Here is a 22,928-nt window from a genome sequence, read left to right on the forward strand (position 1 = left end):
GCTCCATTTAATTTTCGGTAAATATGCCAATAAAAATTGTGAAACACGATGCGGCCCTCAGATGAATATTTGCTTTTAGGCTCCGGCAAACTCACACACCCCGTCAGAAAAGGTCCTTTTGCCCTGTTTTGTGCGTCTTTTTGAATTTTAAATTGCTCAAAAAGCACACTGGCCAGCTATAACTGCTTGTGGACAAAACGAATATTTCGTTTAATTAAAGCAGACCTTTGCCACATCAGGTGGAGGTAATTGAGCAGGACTGGGAGCAGGAGCAGGACCTCGACGAGGCACATTATGTGGCAGGAGCTTGTCATGTCATGCTCGGGCGGTGTGTCATATAAAAGTCGATTTTAATGTAAATTTCGTGTCGTACTAACGAAATAAATTTCAATAAATTTGCCAAAGCAGATGCGGGGGCAGTAGGTTCTAATAACTTTTAATTAGTTAACCATGTGGAAGTTTTTCGCAGCGGAACTAAAAGCAAAAATTTGCTGTCAGCACAGTTTAGTTTTGCTCTTTGACTTTTGCAGCTGGGGCGACAAGTGAATTATTAACGCCTGGCAGGTAAAAACCCCCATCTTATTTGTATAGAAACCCCCTTGATTTCATGCCGCAGTCAGGAATTTTTGGGCTGCCAGCTTAAGCGTTATAATTAACTGCGACACAAACATTTTGGGCACTCAGTTTGCTTCCGTTTCGGGCTGTGGGAATATATTTTTGCGGCTCAGGCTAAACCAATTTGCCAGGACTTAAATTTTAAGCATTATTAATGGTTTTGCGGCGGGGCGGGTGAGCAGATAATGCGGACTTTAGTGGGGGGTGGAAATGCGTAACCTTCGGTGGAGTAATCACAGGAAATCTTGGACTGCTGCCGAGCGTGGGACAACAAAGCATAATTTCAGTGGTTGACTTTAGTTTTGTTTATTTTCCAATCATCCCCTGCTACACAGGCTTTCGATATCTTATTGTTTGGTATTCAAAGAAAGATGGTAGATAAGGGTATTCCATTTTCACTCCACTTCCCTGCAAAATACATATATAGTTTTAAATAAATATAAATTCACAATTTTTCTACTAGTTTACTAAATTTCTGTTTAGTGTAGCCAGCATAGCTGTCGCAATTCCAAATTCTACGAACTCCAGTCGAGTGAGTCAGAGGCAATGAGCTCGTGACATGAGCAAACGATTAAGGGATATAAATAAAAACATCTGACATTTGGCAGTTAAACTGCATAGCAGGCTCATCCCCACTGCTTTCCCCTTTAGACCCCAAACTAATTGTTTGCTTTGGGCCAGAAGGCCTAGCAAACTTTTTCGATTACAAAATTGTTTCAGTGCGGACCGGCTCTGGCAGGGCAATACAATTTTTAGAAATTTCCATTATCCTTTCGGCATCACGTCGGCATATGCAAACATTTGCCATTTGCCAAGTTGTCGGAAAGGGGCCGAAAACGACCGAAAACGGGGCTTGGGATATTGGTACAAACTATTCAACAGTCGGTCAGCGTTTTTAGTTTCATTTGCAGCGGCTAAAGCAAAGCGAAAGCAATTTACACGCGTTTCGGTGCAAAATGAAACGTGCCCCGCCACTAAAATGTTTATGAGCGCGGACTACGAAATGTGAGCTGCTGGTAAAGCGAAGGATTTCGGGGTCAGATGGGGCGAATGCGAATTGCCGGAGCTCTAAGCCCGAGCTGATGAAATAGAACAGAGCCATAAACTAGAGATGTGGAAGGCAAGCTTTTCCATTTTTTGTTTTTTTTTCTGTATTTTTTTCTGGTCAGAACAACTTGGTCAAGAGGAGTTTGGGAGGAGGGTTGGCCAGGAACCCTTAAAATCCTTCACGGCCGAGGGAGCCGAATGGGTTGTCTGTTTAGATAGTGCTGCAATTGTTGTGCTGGTGCAGCACTAACCCTTTACGATGCCCCTCGAATTGCTCATCCCACTTAAAGAGTTGCCTGTTCAAGAGTGCTTCTTTTCTCTCGCCCAGATTACACAGCAATTTGAATTAGGTTTGTGATTCCCGCTCGAACAATTCCCATAGCTTTGCAGCTTAGTGAAAAATTCATGGTGAAATCAATGAAGCATAACGCCAGAAATATGCATGAAGCACAAATTCCAACTGATTTGTGCCATGTCAAAATATCAGAGGAGAGGGGGTGGGGATGCTTATGGGTGCGATTAAATGGGAAAACAATATTTCTGTCCTGGACAGTTGCACAGCTAAAATCGTTGCATATTTTCCAGCACATTGTGTTGGATTTGCATTTCGCAACAACGTGAATAGCTCAGTCTTAGCCATCTGAAATTAACAAACTTCTGCTTTTCAGGCAGAAGATGCTGCAGTCTGCTGTTCAATCGAGTCGACAACAATCGCCAATTCAACTTGGCTCAACTTTGGATCTAACTTTTCCCTTTCCCGTTGTAAATTGAAATACTTTGGCCGGCTAAAAGTTGCCAGCTTACAAGTTTTACAGTTTGCGTTCAGTTTCACTCGGAATCTGCTCATAATATTTGCTATTAATGGCGCAAAAATTTAATTTATGTCACGTCCCAGACGTCGAGGAAAATGCGCGTTTTATGTTATTTTTATTTTATTTTGTTTTATTTGATGGCACCAGGCGACCTAGTAAAAATGTTTTGAAAAGCATTTGGCTGGCTACGTGATGTTCGTCTTAAACTGCAGGATCAACTGGCAGTCACGTGGGCGTCCCCCAAATGGGTTCGAGGGGTTCCGGGAAGTGGGCGTTGATGGGCGGGGTAATGGTCATGGGCGAAGGGTCAAACTGTAGTAAGTTAATCAAAGCTTTACGGGTTTCTTTACTCAATTTAAATTTAATTAACATTCCGTAGGACATGATACTGTATTTCGATAATATAATGCTCTTTGAAATTCATACAAAAGTAGGAGAAATTTTATATTCGGAATTTGTTTTGGCATTCATTTAGGTGTTAAAGTATGGAACGATTGCTTTTAAAAATGTTATAATTATCTTTGTGTTAAGTGGAATTAATATTAATTATTTTATGTTTATGTACGGCGTATCGACTCCAAAATTTCAATAAATAAAATGCTTTTAATTTGCAGCCAATGGTAATAAATATATTGGTCATTATAATGGCATCTGAAAGACAAAGTTATTATTCACTGAATTTAGTATATTGATGGTCAGATAAATAAGGCCATAAATTAAGGGGCACTCAATATTTTCATTCGTTGAAACACTAATTAAATAAGCCTTAAATACTGCGGCTGGCCCTAAGAGTATACAACTTTGTCGTGCAGCGAACGTTAAATTGAATACGAAATATTTAATTATTTCCAGCGCTCGTCTGGCCAAAAACAACAAAGGCAACAACCACGGCTGCCGCAGCACTCATTTATAATGTAAACATAAATAACTCTTACGGCAGATCCTTCAACTATGAGCTATGCGAATGGCCAAGCGGCCTTGTGTGTCCGGATAAAGCATTGAAATGAAATTTTAAATGAAAATGAGAATTTCCACGCACACACACACACGCTTCGGCAACTTATAAATACAAATATGCAAAGCCATAATACGGTAAAAGAGTGTGCGGGGGAAACATTTCCCATTTCATGGAAAATTAAATTGCCAATGGTCAAGCATCTCCAATTCCGGCTGGATAAAAAAGCCCAAAGGGTTTTTCGGTTTGGGCATGGCATAGAAGCAATATTGATGGAAAATAAATTCGGTTTATTTTTTTTTTTTTTTTTTTTTTTTGGTGTCGACCAATCCTTTTCCCCCTCCATCAACATGTTTGTGTAATCGATTCTGCCTGTTGTCAGAATCCTTGGACAAGCCGGCAGGATAATTGATAAACGACGCCAACAGGAAAGCTACCGACCGACTACCATGGAAATTCTCCGATTTAATGTGATTTACACTTCAACCTGTACCATCGGTGTGCGCCATGAGCTTGGGGCAATAAAAATTCCGGCCTTCCCTGTCCGGCATCGTTTTCCACTTACGCCTCCGGGTTTTATTGAGATATTCCCCCGGAATCGTTCGCCCATGTCGGGGCAGAGAGTTGGCTAAACGTACAGTTTTTCTCCCATCGCTTCGCATTAATTGTTGGAGGAGTTGTACATACGTATAACCTTGACACATGTCTGGCTCCGGGCTTTGGGAAAACTTGTACGCTCGGCTACCTTCTACCTCCTACCTCCCAGCTCCTCGCATTGCACACACCCTGCGGTCTCCTTGGTGGAAACCACTTTTTTGGGGGGAGCATGGAAATGTTCTTATTGCTTTACGCTTCAAGAAATTTTCCCACAGTAGTGCTTAATTTAATTTTGCCGCTGCTCTCGGTTCGAGTCTTCACGTCTTCTAGTCTTAGTAAAAGTTTTCAGGGGGGCCGGATCTTGCTTAATTAGCGCTTGATATACTATAACATGTGTGGGATGTGCGTGGTGCGGTTGGATTGCAGATTCTGCACTCGAATTTGGCCAAAAAAAAATCGGCAAAGAATGCATCCTGAATGGAAAGCTTAAATTTAACCGGCTTTCCATCAGAACAAAAGCATTTACCTCTGACTGATTTAATTGAAAGCGATACCCAACTTTATTCGCAGAACAATCCCATTATTTGCGAGCTACCAAAGAAATTATTTCGAACGCCTCTGAGGATTAACTCCGATGCGTACGTTAATGTGTAATTTCATATAATTTTCTCTTTATCTCTTTCTCTTTCTCTTTTTTCATGCAGGCCTGGGCATCGCATCAACTTGAAGAAATGTAAGTTAATATAATATCATAATTTCTGTGGGAGCCACCGGCACAGCGGGCATTTCACACGACCAACCAACGCAAAGTAAATATCTGAATAATTTACAGCCATTCTGGGATATTTGAATTAATTTCTGGTGCCGCACATTCGGGGATTCTTTCTAATGGCGCGACGATCTGCAGAGAGCCAGAAACAAAAGACTCAAGACGCAAACTCGCTGATCGTGCTCCATGTTTGGCAGAACCTAATTGCGATCCGTGGCCAAGAGTGACTCTTAAATTATAGTTTATAGACTCCGCTGTGCGTTCTGTGTTCTTCTGGAGTTTATGGCTCTCGGCACGCAAGGGGTTGGCCGCTTTTCCGACACCCCCTCACCTCACATCTGTCTGCTAACGAGCGCTCGCATTCATGTAGTGACCAAAGTTAATGTGTTTCTTTTCGCCGGGACTCCATCCCTCACTCCCTCTATCTCGGCAGTCGCATCAAAGTGTAGCAGATTGCCGGAGCTCGGGCTCTCTTAATGTTTCTTTTTGCCTTAAAACATGTTTGTTTTGCCGCTCAGGCCCCGCCCCAGAAACAGACACCGCCGCCATGGCAAACGCCTGGGCTGGGTCACTGACCACAGACAAATTCGAACAACAGTTAACGCTGCCTATCGACGCCGTCGAACCTGGACCCAAACTACCATCAACTCGGGCCTCTCTATGCCATCCCCGCGTCCCCGTCCCCGTCCCCAGTCCATAACCCCCATCCCATCCACATGTAGCACACGTTTTTCCAGCTCCAAACACCCGAGAAACTGTTTTTGTTTGCCCGATCAGTTAGCGCCGAACATTCCGCCACGGCTGAATGAATGAGATGGCCTGGAGAATTGGAAAGTGTGTGCTAAGGACTGGCCTTCTACTTTTAACAAAATAACTGTTTTAGTTAGTACCCAAACGGATTTTACATTAATCATATCATGAGCAAACAAAACCTTACCAAGAAATGTTTTAATGAGTAATATAAGTATTTTTTGAAAATATTTAAATAATAAAATATAATATATCCTCAAATTGATATAACAGAATTGATTGCTGAAATTAAACTAGCTACAATTTAAATATTTATTTAAATCCCTATCTGGCTGCTAAGTTATAAACTTAACTTTTAAACAAATATTACATATAAAATATTCCCTAATACATTGCCTAAGCAATTTAAACTTTATTTTGCATTAATTCTGTAATGGCCAATCAATATTATTTCAAAGAAATGTCTTACCTTATACAAAAGAGTTCAATCAGAACTTACATTGTTTGAAATAATTATAAACAATTTTTATGAAATCTAATTAGCTACCTTTTAAAGTTGTTCTATTATTAATATAACTTTTCCCAGAATAGGTGAATCAAAATGCTTTGTCTGCGAAATAAAACCAAATATTACCTCCTAAAATAAAAGTTACCCCATGAAAAAAGTTCCGAAAATATGAATTGATTTTATTGACCTTCTGTATTTATTACCTGCATAAAGCGATCCAATTAATTATCAGCATCCGTTCGCTTTGTTGTCGCATTGCCCCCAATAATTACAGCAGATTCGCTTTTATTGTTTCGCCTAATCTCTCTGTTTTCGGTCAAAACAAATGATAAATTAAATGTGATTAATTGTAGGGCCAACTGACGGAAGCAAAGCGGCCAGCAGAGGCATTTTCAGTTAAGTTATCAAACTGACAGCGGGAGGTAAATGGTACATGTTTGCGTTCAGAGCCCAGGGTAATGCATTAAACTGCTCCGGTTGTGTTGGCAAATGTTTTAATTTGCTTTTGTGGCCTAAACCCGCAAACTTCCACTTTTCTGCGGCGGGGTTTTCGTGGTGGCCGATGCGAAAACGTTTGCAATTGACCGAGTAAAACTGAAATTGAGACCGAATTTATTTTTTGAGTTTCCGAATGAATGGAATCTCTATCAAATTGTCTGCGGTAAGAGTGGCGGGGGGGAGAAAATGTGTTTTATATTCCTGCAATTTTGCAGAAATATTTGCAAGTGCTTAGCCCGAAGGGCCATCAACGGCTGAGCTGCGTTTTAAAGAGGTTTTAAACTTTATGTGCACCATCCAGATGATCCCTTTTTTCCATTGCTCCTGCTCCTGACTATACGTGCGAGAAGCCCGGAATTTTGTACGTGCCCGAAGCCCCGAAAACGGCAACAAGTCGGACATTAAATAAACAATTTATTCGACCATTTCATGCAATTCTCAACTTCTTAAACTTCTAATCAAAATTACAGAAAGTATTTCCATTTCATTTGTGGTTGCTGTGGGGTTTTTTTGGGCTAAACTTTCGTTGCCCGCAAACAAATGAACAAGCCAAGTGAAACGTTAATTAAACTTTTCTTTCAATACAACGATTAATAAGGCGAAATTAACAAAAGTTTGTGACTGCCTAGGAAAACGAGTTTTCCTTTGCCACACAGCTGGTTATATAAGCAGCAGATATTAGCAAATAGTTGCTATTCAATTTGGGCGTGAACGTCACGAAACCAGTGTCGATTGGACAGGATTTGTATTTCGATTTGGATTTGGGGAGGCAGATAAAATTAGCTGCCTTTCCATTCACCGCAGCTGCGAGTGGCCTTCAAGTTCGGTTCGGTTTGGGCCAGTATCGTTCTGGCTCAAACCAGGGAAATACAGTCTAGTGGCGTTGGAAAACACTGGGACCCCAGGGTTCAAGGCATAAATTGCGAATATGGTTCTTTTTTTTTTTGGAATAGCCAGCCCGCGAAACGGTAAACCCAAAGAGCCAAAGAGGAGCGAGCTCTTTCAATCAATTGCGGCTGCTGTTGCAGCTGGGAGAGCAATCAACAATTGCGGTCCACGAGGAGCAGCAGAAACTAGTTTGACTGGTTGACACAGTTGGTGGCCAGTTGCCAAGATACCACCAAGCCGCCAAGCTACCCAGCCACCAAGCTACCTAGCCACCATTAATGGCAAAAAGGCAAATGGGAGGCGGGCAGGGAGATGGCCAGGCTAAAAAGTAGTTTATGGGCGCACAGTTTTGCATTCTGCTGGAAAGTCAGGCCATAGAAAGGTGATGAAAAGGTAAAATGAAAGTCAAAGCAAAGAATGCAAATTTCCCCCAACTATCTGGCGGCCAATAATGAGTTGCAACTGACGTTGACGATGACGATGACGATAACGCTGGATGGATGCTGTTGCACTTTGACTTTTGCGACTGCAGTTGCCACTTTGGCTGCCGACTTTGTTGCACCTTTTGGGCGCGAAGCTGGCTCATTACGTATTCGCGTTCGTCGCTGCATTCTGCCCGGTCACGAACACTGCTGGCCCTGTTGCCTAATTATAGCCACTTTCACCCGGCTAATTGCCCGCCTTGTCATGGTGAATTCATCAATGCCATCACTGCTATCGCTGCCATCCAAAGGCGTTTGCTGCGACCTTCCGACCTGACCTGCTCCTGATTTATCATTTCCAGCGCCCTACTTGACATTTTCGCGTCTGTTCTGCTTGACTGCATTTTATACATTTAACACAGAGAAATATTTATTGATATATTTTGTATGCGCCAAACAAAGGTTGGAAAACAAAAACTGCATTAACAAGATATCCAAGAGTTTTCTAATTTTGTCTTTTTAAGTTTTCATTAATTACTCATTTATAGACTTATAACACTATTTAAATAGGTATTTGCTTTTGAATGCATAAACATATCGGCATGCTACCAGGCAGATTGTTATAAATGGTTCAATCAGGCTCAATTATTTTCTTTTGTATGATCCAACATAAAATTTGTTTATAAATTTATAGAGTTAACCATGCAATAAACCCAATTTTCGCAGCGTTTTAATGCCATTTTTTGCTGTGGAACATTTTGCCGTGCTCTCATTTCTCCTGGAGACGTTACTAATTGGTCAGCAAAGCAGCGGGCACTTTGCTCGCCTGGCGAACATTTCTCTGGCTCATAACAAATTTAGTTCACTTAAAGTGTTGATTAGACGGAATTACATTCGAGTTTCTGAGGAAAAGTTGAAGACCCCACGCCTGAGCAGAGTAATTGCAAAATAAATGCAGCGCTTGGCGTGCACGTTTTCCACTCTGATTTTGTGTGGAGGTCGCGACGGAAGGGGGGCGAGGTGGGTGGGAATTCGAGAAGCTGAGTCCGGAGAAGGGCCTCGTTTATGCACACATGCCCGTGCACTTGAAAGTGCCAAAGGCAGTCAAATAACTGCACCTTGTGCGAGTAAAAGCCCCAACCTCGCATGGCTGCCATTAATACAAATGCAGACAGCGGCAGCCATTTTGTCCCGCAGCCCTATGACATCTCCTCAACGAGTCCTCCTGCAGTCCCCCCCACTCCAACCCCTCCCCTTATGGCATCCTGGTCCTCTGGTATTGCCCGGAGTTATGTCTGAAGCCGATTCTGGCCGCACAAAAGAGTTACCCCAGTGATGTCGGCTGTGTTCGTGCATTAATTAAATGCGATTTTCGCATATTGTTGGCCCTGTTTGCCGGAGTTGTTTTTTGCAATTATCATCATCGTCATCAGGATTTCCTGAACGAGGCCCATGGAAAACAAATTATGAGTCCTATTTATTTCAATTACATTAATTCTTTGGTTATAACAAAAATGGCTCGCACTCAAATTAAAATTTAAATTCAAAAGTTTTCTTTTAATCAACAAATATTAAATGCAAAGGTGTTTTTGTTAACAATTAACACAAAATGAAGGAAAGAGGAAAAGAGGGAAATAGAGAGAATTTCTTAAGTGTAAAAGTACGATTTTGGCAAAGATGTTCCCCAAAGACATCAAATTCCCCTCAAAAATCAAATTCAGCTCCTATTTTGCCCGTGTGCCATAATGGATGGCAAGCGAGTTTCAGCTCCTGGCTTTGTTATCATTCGTCTGTTTGGGTTCACGGTGCAGTGCCCCTGAAATCGGCTTAGACAAATGCAGAGCTTACTGGAGCGCATAAGGACATTTGCATGAGCCTTTAATTTCGGCCAGCTGGCTAAGCCAAATATTTGGGGCTGGCACAAAATCGAAGGGGGCCAGTGCAGCGAGCTGGAAGGGAATAGTTTAGTGCCTTCTGATTTCGACTCTATAGCCGCACACAAAATCTGCCAATCGAACATCATCACATTTTGCTTTCAATTTCCTCACTGTTTGCTTATGCAGCGTAAGGGTATGGGCATCGTAGTGCAGAACGAATGGAAGCTGCCACCGAGAAGCCGAATATTTTCATATTCATGGGCTGCTCTCGCATGGCAAAGTCAAAGGCAAAATTCGCATACAAATTGTTTATTTCCCACACATACCCTTACATGCCCACCATACTCACCCACATTCACATCAAGCACACCCTGCATCGGCAGCGGCAACGGCATCGGCATCTGAATCTGCATTTGCATCTGCATCTGGGCGGAAGTCGGAACTCGACTCACTCGACTCACTCAACTCCCAACTCTATTTGGCCTTCGATGAAGGCAAGCCAAGTGTGGTAGTACAGCACCAAATTGAGACAATATTTGCACACGGTTACGTATACGCCCCGTTGCACGGTGCGGCATGCTATAGCAAACGGTATGGCATAGCACATGGCATGGCATCTATAAACGAGCATTTTCATGTTATTGGCTTTGCATCGCTGCGATGAACCAGAGGTACAGCGACAGACCAACCACTGTAATAAAACCACGTAACAAAATGATTGCATTTGCTAACAAATTCGTGAAAATTTTTGCCAACGTTGACAGTTTCGAAGAACAGTTCGGCAAAGTTTAGGTATAGGGGGTGGTGGATGGGTATAGTGCCTGGCAGAAAGCTTAACTATCAATATTGCCGTGTGAAGCGAATGTGTGTCTGTGTACAGTGAACCTATGTGGAGGGGAAAAACCAATTTACCGGAACCCTCTGCCTGGCTATCAAAGATTTTGCATGGCAATGAATTTTTTTGGCACACAAAATTAGAAAATGAAAAAGTTGCCCAATGAAATGCAAAGCCCCAAACTCTTTATAAAAGATGGAATATTTTCTTTGACATTTGGTAAAAGTAATCAAATGCTAGTTTACGAGGGGTATCCTGCAAATTTTTTTAGGGCTGGTTATGTTTGTTAAAGACCAATATTAAAATATTGTAACTGGCTAGTATAATACTTATTATATAAGAAATTAGCCAATGTAAACTATTAAATTTAGTATTTGTAAGATATACATCTTTTTCAGTTCAATTTTCTAACTAAAAAAAAACTGTTCATTTTGAATAATTGAAAGGGTTTTCAAAGGCACTTCAATCTTCGTCCCCAAAACTGATTTAACCTTTGGAACCCTTACTGTGTCCTCTCTGTTTTACCGTAAGTGTGTATTTGCTTGTTAGAGAGTATTTGCCGATGACTCATTCGCTGCAACTGCGCGTAACGGTTTAATGAGTTTTTGGCCACTCTTAGCTGTCCACCACCCCCTTCCCTTTCCTCCCCACTGCCACTGCCACTCCCACTGCCACTTCCGCCCCTCCTCTGCCATCCCGATATTTGCCCAATTGATTTAAGGCGCAGCTCATCTCGCTTTTTCGGCCATGGGCGTAGTGGGCTGGCAAATGGGGGGCGGTGGATACGTGGATAGCACGCCAACACTCCGAGGTTTAATTGCGCACTCGGGTTTGAGAGCATGCTCCATTGAAGCATTGAAAGTCATATTGACATTTCAATGAGTCTCATTTACATTAATGCCAGCCCACAAAGATACGAGCAGGAGTGGAAAGGGGAGGGGAGAGGGGAGAAGGGAAGGGAAAGGGCGGGACGAAGGGAACGGAGTGTGGCAACTGTGGCTGCTTTATGGAAAAACCATACGCCCTGTGGTCCCAGTATCCCAGTATCCCAGTGTCCTTGTTGCGCCAGTTGTTGCTGTTTGTCAGCATCGTTATTCGCGCCATTATTCCGCAGCAAGTTATCTCGCACAGCGTGACTTAAAAGTTAAGCGTATTCATTATGTCCTTTGTGCCCGATGACAACAACACCTTCCATTCCAGCATTCTCGTCGTGCCTTCGTCCTTCGTTGTTCGTTGTTCGTCCTTTGCCTGTTGCCCAAAGCCTGCCTTTGTTTTATTTACTTTTCCAATTTGTTTGTCGACGCGGTGGAACAATAAAAATCCATTTCATTGTAGCTCGCTGTTACAGCCGTAGGCAGGCTGCATCCTTTATGCCTGTCATCCCCTGGCCCTCAATCTCTAGCCCAATCCCAATCCCAATCCCAATCCCTTAACTTGTGCTGCTGCACTTACTGCTGAGCTCCTTTAATGCGGCCAAATTAAAGACACTGGGATTATCCAGCTCCGTTGGAGTGCCCGCAGTTATCACTGGCAACCCGAGACTTCTCGACAAAGTTTTGGCCAACTGTCGATGCTGATTACCAGGCCAAACTTACCGCTCCGGCAGTCAACAGTCGGCTGGAAAAAAAGGATACGGATGCGGGGAGCTCGTTGGCACTCTGCTCCTCGAGTACGGCTACGTATGTGGGAGGCTTCAGCTTCAAGTGGCAGCCACTCGCATTAATAATGCCTGAAGGGCTGCTCCTCCATAAACGCACAAAAGTGTGCACCACAAGCAGTAACTTCCAGAGCGCACACAGATACGGATACGGACCCTAGAAACTCTATGGAGCGGGCTTTTCATGCACAAAGTTGGCATAATGTGGACTTTTGCTATCTTTGTTGCTCGGCAATTCATATGCCAACTGTGTGTTTATTTATGCTTACGACTTTTTGCGTAATCAAGTCTAACTTGTCAGATACCCCTTTAAATCGTTGCCTTTGGAAGAGTATACTATAGTTTTAAATGTTTAATAAGAGGTATGTTTTTTTTTATTAATTTTAGCGCTGTCAGCAGCCAATTCAAAAACTGATTTAGTTTTATTACCTTAACATAGCTTTTAATTTTTAAATTAAATTCCAACTTTTAAAACTGTTACCCTCTGGATACCTGCAGTATAATATTTGTGTTCACACATTTATTCAATAAATTCAACTGCTTTTTGTAACCAACCAAGTAGAAAGGGCAACCACAAATATGTATTTGACTTGTTAAATAAATACTTTAAATTAAAATTTTGTTTCTTGGTAAGCTCGAATGCAACCACGATATTAATCAACTATCTTTGCAAGCTGCAACCTTCAAGCATGAAATAAACTTGCAAATGTTTGCCCTGTGAAAATCTCATCAAAGCCAGGCCAAAGTATTCACTTACGCAAATCACACAAAAACCATTTCCGACACAGCTCAAATCCCATTTAAAATGAGATAACACACAAGACGTATGTGAATTTGATATTTGGCAAAAGTAAACTTTTCCTTGATTTACTTGTGGCTGCCCCCCCCCGATTCAAATGTCTTGCACAACATAATTTTCCGGTTTCGACTTTGGCATTGCCGCAGTAAAAACAACAACAACAAGCTGATATTTGGCCATGGATTTGTTTGCCCATGATGTGTGTTGCCAAATGTTGCAATTGCACATACACAAACACAAAACTTTGTTTGTTTGTTTTAATCGCATTCGACCATCGGAATGGAAATGATTGAGCCTGGCCGAGGGCTAATTACTGGACACTCTGTGTCCATATGGCATCTGTTGTTTGTTTGCCAGCAAATTATTTGTCATTGCTGCTAATTAGGCGTTGTCGTCGGGCTGCAATTGAATGGTAATGGCACTCCGTTTTCTCCATCTCCATCCCCAAACGAGCTCCAATTGCTGTAATTCCCCTGTAAGGTGAGTAAACTGGATCTGGCAGCAGAGTCTTTGATTAATGGATTAGGTGCAGATTGCTCATACGCCCGGTGTGATGCTGGTAGATGGCAAAAGTCATTACCTATTGATAATGCCCAGCCATTGTCTCGACTCTGACCCACTTAGCTGCGAACGTCTCCCAATAGCAACTGGCATTCGTTACCCATTCGACTCCTGAATCCTGAATCCTGACTCGTGAATCCTGAATCCTGAATCCTGTCTTCTGTATCCTGTTACGGTAGCTGAAATCGCATTTAGTGCTTTGCCGCTCCTTGTTTGTCTTAGTCATTAGCTGAGCTGATAGCTGATGGCTGATGGCTGATGGGTGAATCCCCTTTTAACGAAATGGACCCCCTACCCGCCCACTGTGCATGTGCATCCGAATGATCCGATTTATTGACGGCACTCTGCTTTCCCACCCATTTGACAGGATTATCCATTATCCCCTGTCGGGCCCCTTTTCAATTTACTTAAATCGCCCCGCTCCGTGAAGGAGGATAAATCACTGGCAATATTTCATAGGCAGAGGTCTGCATAAAATCCCCATAAAACTGCGACTCCAATGCGAATTAAATCGCATTAACATAATCAACTTTACAACAACTATAAAAATAAATTCAATGGGATTTGCGCTCGACTGCCGACGATTCGTTCAGATCCTCCGTCTCCTTGTCATTGTTGCAGGACCCACGAAAGACACACACGGGGGTAAATGGGTACGGGGATAGGAGCCCAACTAGGAGCCTCCGTGCGAATGGATGGATGGATGGACTTGACTGGATGTGCTAAAAGCTTGAGCAGCCAGGAACCTCGTATAGTGGCAGCACATTTCCGGTAGAAGTAGCGCCAATGGCAGCCATTGTTTTTCTGATTAAGCGCCGCCATATGTTGCCTTTCCTTATCCCCACTTGCCCTTTGGCACACTTTGAGAAATGAGTAGGTACATCAAATTAGGGAGTCTAGCTAGTCCTCATAAAATTCAATTTAAAAAGCTATTTATTGTTTGTATATATAAGCAGAGACTTATCAATTAAGATATTTTATTTTGTTTTGGCTAACAAACCCAAAAATTGAATTTCTTTCGAACATTAAAAAACAGCATTTATTGGTTGACTTTGAGTAATTAATTGATTTCTAAAATTAGCAAAATTAAAAATACTGTTTCTAGTTACTAAAGAAACTTAAAAAAAAAATATTTTAACTTTTGTATGTATATTTGTATGGGGTATATTAAAGTTTATGAACCACTCTTAAAAAAAAATTTAATTAAATATTGAAAAAGATTGACTAAGGTTTAGTTACTATTAATATGCTGCATATATTCTAACAGCTCGAAAGCCTTGTTAGTCACGGAATTTTTAAAATATTTCTCTGAGTGCATTCCCGTTTGTGGGTTTTCCTCGCTGTGAGCGATATGTGTGAGCCACAACACACAAACTTAATTGCAAACAGTGCAGCACAACAGCGGCGAAAGCCAAAGCAACGAGCACGATGACAATGCCACAAAGGAAAATCCGCAGATGAGAGCGAAGTAAAAGCTTGTCAACTGCCACCACCCACAATCCAAACCTCCCACCTCCCACCGCCCCCCGCTGCCAGCCCGTTGACATTTTTCATGAGATTTTCCCTAAGTGTTCGCTCTGCATTTGAATTAACTTGACGGCAAAAGTTAAACTGCTAGCTGCAAACGCACTTAGATCCGTACCTCGACCCGTATACACAGGATTATATGCGGTTGTGCAACTGAATCCTGTGAATCCTGAATCCTTTTCAGCCCCCTGCCCCCCGCCACCAGCCGCCCATGCACTTATTCATGCCCTCATTTCATTTACGCATTTCGTTTGTCATCCTTTGTTTCCTTTGGCGGATGCGGCGGCTCCTGTTGCTGGCCGTGGTTTCCCCTCCGCTGTTGTCCTCGCAATTAATGCGAGCAGAGGATGCCATCCTGGGTCATCCTGGACAGCCATCGTCGCGTTGACATCCACTTAAAACTTTGCTGCCGGCCAAGTGGGGAATCGATCCGGGATGTGGACTCTGGCTGAATTATGAAGGAGCTCTTGAAGCGTCCTGAAGGTTGCTGCAGCTACTCCTTTTCGATAATTGAGGGGCCCTCGAACGAACTTTTGCTCACAGTTTTCCCGGAATCCAAAATAGAAGTCGAACTCGAACTCGAACTCAAGGCTCCAGTTAGAACTTTTGCACTAATTCAGCGAATTTTGTCCCATTAATTAAGCAATTCCGGATGGCAGGCAACTCGAGCGAATCCGCCATTGATTTTGTGTCGAGCTGGGTAAACTTGGCTTAGCTCTGGCTCTGTTCCGCAATTAAGTGGAAATGTCAAGTGGCTGCTTGCCGTTCAGTTGCCTCTGCCGCCAGGATACTTGGCAGTCGGACATAAATCTCATCCCTGCGATACGCGCTAATGGAGCGCGAGCAGATCGCCGGCGGCGGGGACTCTGATTTGCATTTAAATGCAAACTCTATGGAATGTTCCACAATGCTTCTTCTAAATCCTTCGCCAGCTGTAAGTCTCCGGTTTCGTTGGCTTCTCCTGCTCAGCTGCTGCACTTCCTGTACTACTTGTTTCGCCGCTGGCGCACTTTTAATTTGTACGCCATGTTGCAAGTCAAGTTTCCTTTTCCCCTTTTCCAGGTTGAAGCACACTTAACAAAACTGAATCAATAAAAGATGTATACATATTTTAAAGCTCAGACAATTAACAGGACATATTTTCTAACAATTGGGGGTGTAGCTATGTTTATCACTTTCCAATTTGATCATTAAAAAACGCCATATACGTTTAGAAAGCTACCAGGACAAATTATTTGAGAAATGAGGTTATATATCAGGTTAAAATCTGATCTGTAAGTTAAAGAAAGTATGGGTAAGATTGTGCTATAAATATCAAGTATTTCTAGATTTTTGTGGAAATGAAGACCGTTCAGATTCATTATATTGAAGTGCTTTAATTAGTTCAGACAATTTTTAGTTTGCACCTAAGCAAAAAAATAACCATTCATAACTAACTTTAAATGCCAATCTCAGATCAAATATTATACATAAGTTGACAAAAGTTGTTATTTTGATTTAAGTAATGAAGAACCGAGTTTAGTAAGAATTTTGCAATCAGCGATTGAAAGATTGAAAGATTTTCCCAGTGAAGATGTGCCACACCATTGTATTGCAAATTTAAGAAAGTTTGTTTAAGATCGTGACATAGCTATCAAAAGTGTCTAAAATTTTGTAAATATAATGACCGTTCAGATTTTTTTTGTTAAAGTATTTTATTTAATGCGGGCAATTTTTGGTTTGGCGTATAACAAAAAGCCATTACAGTCAAAATGTCACAGTCATAATGCCTATCACAAAAGAAAGTTTATATATAAAATTGCCATTTTAGTTGATTATTTTTCAGATTTAAAAAATGAGCAACTGAAGAAGGAAGATTTTGCCAGTGTAGAGATGCCACACAACATTCGTGGCCCCTTTTCCACAGTTTTCCATATGCATTGCTCTGGACAATGTTATCGTTTAAGCTCAATTGCATTTCTCCGCTCTTTTGTTCCCTCGTATGTTTGCTTGTCTTTTGGGGGCTGCTGTGGGGTGATGTGGGGTGGTTGGGGGTGAATCGACATTATACATAGTTTGACGGGTGGGGGCTTAGGGAAAGACTTTCGGTCAGAGGTTTGCTGGCAGCTTGCATTTGTTGCTGCTTGTTGCTTTTCTGCCTCCAGCGGCGAGTGAGTGCAACAGCATCAGCAAACAAGAAAGGAAACTTTTCTGCTTTCGATTCTTTCGGCATTGCTTTCCCCATTTCAATGAGTGTGCGTTGTTATACGCTGTTGTTCTGTTGTTGTTCTGTTGTTGTGGAAACTTTTTGTCCCGCTTCCGCTGGAACGGCTGCTTCCTTTTGTCGTCCTCGATAGCATTTTGCATGCTTAACAAAGGCCATTTCAAATGGCTTTGCCTCGTACAAATTTAATTGATGCCCGGGCGAGTGGAAATTAAATTCCCGCCATCCGAAATGCACTTTCACTCGGAACTGAGGGTTTCGACTGGCTTTGGGCACTTGGCATCCGAAATATGCTGCTCCCCCGAGAATGCCATTCCACAGACTCTTGAAATTACGTATACGCCATGTGGGGGCCAACTAATGTGGCCTTAATGCAGTTTGCTGCTCACACGTCTCGCCAGGTGGATTGTTGTATATTATTTCTCTCCGCTCGGCTTGTTATCCTGCCATTTTCATTTAGTTTTCCTCCCAGCGGCGTCTAGACCGGAGACAGGCGCATTTCCGGCACGCAAGCCACCGTCTCGTGTCCTGGCAGACAATGAATTTTATTGCACTTCGTGTCCTCGAATTGGCTAATGTCGGCCTGGCACGCGACCACCATGTCTTGGCCAAGAATTTATGGTAATTTCGCAGACAGCAGACAGTGAGTCCCTTGGTTATTTGCCACTTCATTAAAACAAAACAAGCAATAATATTAATTTGCCCCAAAGGGAAATCACTCAGCCAAGGCTCAGACGAAATTCAATTAAGGTCCTTTGACTGCTAAACAAAATATTTTCCCCACCATAATGTTGATCAATTTTCATTAGCCTTTAACGAAATCTTCTTAGCTTTGCTGGTCGACAAAAAAAAACCAACTCTTGCCTTGAGAGGCTCATTAGAAGGAGGCACTGCGAAGTCTGCCACGCCCCCGGGAATGTTGCTAAGGGGCGGGCTGTGATAAATTTCCATCAAGCTTAAAGTTGACACGCTTCGTGTTCTCTCTTTATTTTAGCCACCCGCCGGCTCTGTTTACATTTCCCCTTTGCAAGCGGCCAAGACGGAGCTGAAAAGGAATCCGGAGAATGCGAGAACTCTGGGGCTGGATAATATTTCAGGTACACCTTCCCAGGATTGTGCTACTTAAAAAGTTTCCAGCTGCCGCTATTCTTTGCGGAGTGCGGCCGGGGCTGGGTGTCTCGTAAAACGCGAGTGTTTATGGCCAACCCTTTTTGGCCATGCCCAGTCGCACTTCCCGTTTTCCATTTCCCATTTCCCATTTCCATTTCACCATTTGGGGCGGTGTTCGTTACACGTGGGAAATATTTGACTGGCTTCCGGCCCACCCGAAAATTTGACAGTTCCCCCACAGTTGCGAAGCCCCACATATGGCACATATATCGCGTCATAACTTTGAATTACGATTTGCCCACGGGGGTGGCAATAAAACAAAATGGCAACTTGTAATTGCCAGCCGACACAGTGACGCATTCTTAATTAGCTCCCCAACTTAAATTATGCAGGCGATACAGAACTGCAGTTGCCGAAAATATTAATTAGTTGCGAAAACTATGCAAAAAGCACCTGGCTGTGCTTCGGTTTTTCCCTTCGTTTTCCAATTGTTGGGCCAGCAAGGTGTGAAAATTTAATAATTTCATGTGTGCTGGCAGCGCGCCTGTTTCGAGCTTGACGAACCATGAAAAGCGTCTGCCCCGGCCCAGGTGGAAAATGTGGAAAAGCGGAACGGTGAGGGAAAATGGGTGGGGGGGGGTGGATGTTGTGTGCCAGTGTGTGCTCTCTGTTTTGCCGCCCGGCAAAACAATAACAATAATAAAGTCTGGGCCTGGGTCTGGGTTTAAGTCTGGCACACGTCTGCTGCGAGCGCGGCCAAGCTGAAATTTTAATTAAACATTTTAACACTGCAATTAACACGGCGACAAGCGACGCCCGACACACGCAACTGCAGTCTCGGGTATTTCTCCAAAAAAAAAAAAACAAAAAAAAAAAAAAAAACAGCACACACACTGGATGCCCATCCTAGACATAAGTTATGGCTCCTTGGGAATGTGAATTCTCGCCCCTTAAGTTCTACGAGCATTCTAACCAGTCCCTTAACCCGCCCCAAACTCAAATGAAAAACTCATTCTTTTAATGGCTTTCTTAAGTTCAGACAAACTTACAGAATATGTTTAAACTCACAAAAATAGCGTTTAAGTTTGAAAAAAATTAAATTTAATTTAAATTTAGTTCGTTGATTGTTATCGAAATTAAATTGAAATAGGAAGTTAATATTGATTTACAATAACCTTACTGACGGCAAAATAACTAAACGTACAGCCGTTACATACATTATTACATACTTTTCATTTGTATTGACTGTATTGCCATTTTAAACAAGATGTAGGGAACTCATTTACAATATAGCTAACAAACAAAATATTTAGTTAGCTTAAAAATAGAAAAACATGAAAAAACTGACAAAAACATCATGTACCAACAAACGAAATCGGGTTTGTAAACTGTTTTATTATTACCCACTAAGTAATTTATTAGCGTTTCTAATTTATATTTTAAATTTAAATGCATACTTATTTCGATGGTTACGAAATTTTCCCCAAAACCAATTCGATTTTAAATCCTTTATACCAGTCTCGCATATGTCAGTCCGCCTGATATCCGTTTACAAGGCTCTCCACGAAAGCATTGCAGGTGCGCCGTCCCACACTGCGTATACGCAATTTCAAAAAGGACCAGAACTGGGGATTTGGCACGACGTGTCTTTCATGGGGCGAACGTGCGAATTATCTGCATCGAAATGAGCAACACAATGAACAAACAGTTTAGTTGCAGCTTGAATTCGAAATGGAATTCGACACGACCCCCTCCCTGACCAGCACTACCCCCCGACCTTTGGTCCCCTTTCACCTGGCCATGGGGCTAAGCCCTTCAGGCAGGGCCAAATCGTAATTTTGGTATGGTGTGAGCCAGTCCGTACGTGTGCGACTGGCTTTAGTTAATTAACGAACCCAAAACGCTCGCCAAATGGCCATTAGAGGGACATCAAATCGAATTTCATTAAATTTTCAACTCGAGCGAGCGAACGGCCGAACGGCCAACGGGTGGCGGTCATCCGAGCTTTGGACAGTGTCACATTGTGGCACTTTGTTGGCTGCACTAGCCCAAACCGTTCACTATTTTCCTCCTCGTTGTCTGATTAAGCTGTATACTTCAAAATGTATTTCCCAAAAATGTCGCAAGGGCCTGGCAAAAATTGTCCGCTAAACAAAGCGGCAAAAAATCCTAAAAAAGATTAAATTTCTCTTCTTTTTTTTTTCTAGCTCCATATTAGCTAGTCTTCGCGGGGCAGGAAAATGAAATTAAAAATGCTTCCCGCTGCTTTGTAGCTGCCAGTGCAATTTGTGAGAGCTTTTTGTGAAGAGTTTTTAATTAAGTCAAAGGCAGCGTTAAAACAGCCCGAACAGAAGCTTTGCCACATACTTATATAACGAGAGTGGATTTTAAGGGGAAATATGAATATTAATATCAAGAGTTCAGAGAAAGACCAAATTGAATTCTGATGAGCAATTAATACTTTTTGCATTTCTAAAATAAAAGGAAACGTTCCCAACTGCATATAAATAAATATCTAACGTTTAAACTATATTTTAAATTATGTCTTAGGTAATTTAGTTTTAACGCATCTTTTCATACCAAATAATGTATTCTGTGACCAATTTGGTATATATTTCATTTTATCAAGCCCTCAGTCGTTAAACCATTGCCTACTTTTAAGAACAAATTCAATTTTCACGCCTGACCCTACTGACTTTCCCAAAATGTTCTTCCACTTTTCAGACAGATGGCCACGCCCACAGGACCGCCCACCGATGATAATTGAATAGGAGCATTAATTGCACTGTGGTTTGTTGGTTCTCGCACCACACCCACACCAACACACATACGCCGCACACACACGCACAAACACACGGGCCGGCACCGTACACACACATCGACCGTAATCAGGCCACGTGGTGGAGCCATGCAGACAGGGGAGTTCCCCCGGTGGCCCCAGGGCCTACTACTTGTGGTCCTTGTGGTCCTGCTGCAATCATCGCTCATCGAGAGCTACCTGATTATAGTGCACGAGGACACGCCCCCCGGCACCGTTATCTTCAACGCCTCCGTCTATAAGCTCGGCTCGGAGCGGCACTACAAGATCAATGCCCACTAAGTCGGCCAACTTTGTGCACCACTTGGTCTCGGTTAGCCACAAGGATGGCCAGATTCAGCTGCGGAAGGCCCTCAAATGCGATGGCATCTACTACCCGAATCTGTTCACCTTCTACGTGGACTCCACCTCGAACCGGCTGCGCAGCATCGATTACTACAGCCTGCCGGTCCGGATCTTCGTCTCGGGTCACAGCTGCAACGAGGACAGGAGGATGGAGCAGGAGCTGCACCACCATCACTACGAGGAGGAGGACAACACGGGCTACTCGAAGCGCCGGCGACGGCGCTCCACCCAGCAGGTGATCCAACTGAATGGCAACCAGCTGGAGGAGGTGTTCCGCCACAACAGTACGGAGTTTCGGGCCGGAGACCTCATCTTTGGCGACAGCTTCGACAACGAGATGCGGCACAGGATACTGAGTCGCAAGCGACGAGCTGTGGGCTCGGCGGACCCGCTGCATCTGCAGCCCGCCCTGCATCGCCGGATCTCCGATGCCAAGCAGTGGATCTCGGAAACGTACGCCTCCTATGCCATCCACACCACGGACAAGTGGAACCAGATCTGCCTGCGGCGGTCGCAGTTCATCAACAGTTTGAACGCCTTTCTGCCGCGCTCCGTTTGCCAGCACTGCAAGGTTAGCTTCCTGGACGTGAACGACGAGCGATTTGCCATCGAGCACCAGAGCAGGGATCTGGTGGCCAGCAGGGATGTCTGCATCGCGGAGTCCATGTGGAAAGTGAGCATAACCTTTAACATCCGTTGCGATCGACGCGATATTGTGGACTCAGACCATCGCCTGAAGATCGTCTACCACCATCAGGAGTTCAACGACACGGACATAGCCCGACGGGTGCGTAGGGAGTTGCGCAACCAGTCACCCTACTTCGAACAGGCCCTCTATGTGGCCTCCGTGCTCGAGGAGCAGCCTGCAGGATCTGCGGTGACCACTGTGCGGGCCCGCGATCCCGAAGACTCACCAGTTGTATATTCCATGGTCTCTCTGCTCGACTCCCGCTCCCAGTCGTTATTTAAGGTGGACTCCAGGACTGGCGTGGTCACCACCTCGGCCAGCTTGGATCGCGAGCTCATGGATGTGCACTACTTCCGGGTGGTGGCCACCGACGACAGCTTTCCACCGCGATCCGGCACAACGACGTTGCAGGTGAACGTCCTGGACTGTAATGACCACAGTCCCACCTTCGAGGCGGAACAGTTCGAGGCGAGCATCCGTGAGGGTGCCACCGTGGGCTCCACGGTCATAACGCTACGAGCAACCGATCAAGATATTGGAAAGAATGCTGAAATCGAATACGGAATTGAGGCAGTGACTGGTGAGTTGTGGAATAATCAATACATACTATACATAAGATTATATTTTTTTGATTTTGTTGTTTATTT

General features: G+C 43.3%; 1 protein-coding gene across 1 annotated transcript in view; it reads left to right on the forward strand.

Moving 5' to 3' along the window:
• Nucleotides 1-22,928, forward strand: part of LOC128256150 (protocadherin-like wing polarity protein stan) — a 50,557-nt gene that overhangs the window by 15,045 nt on the left and 12,584 nt on the right. Inside the window, 3 exon segments of the mRNA XM_052986279.1 lie at nt 4,731-4,759; nt 21,155-21,527; nt 21,529-22,861. Of these exon segments, the coding sequence (XP_052842239.1) occupies nt 21,339-21,527; nt 21,529-22,861 (1,522 nt within the window). The 5' untranslated portion in view covers nt 4,731-4,759; nt 21,155-21,338.

This window comes from Drosophila gunungcola (genome assembly GCF_025200985.1).
Source record: "Drosophila gunungcola strain Sukarami chromosome 2R unlocalized genomic scaffold, Dgunungcola_SK_2 000013F, whole genome shotgun sequence".
Classification (NCBI taxonomy): domain Eukaryota; kingdom Metazoa; phylum Arthropoda; class Insecta; order Diptera; family Drosophilidae; genus Drosophila; species Drosophila gunungcola.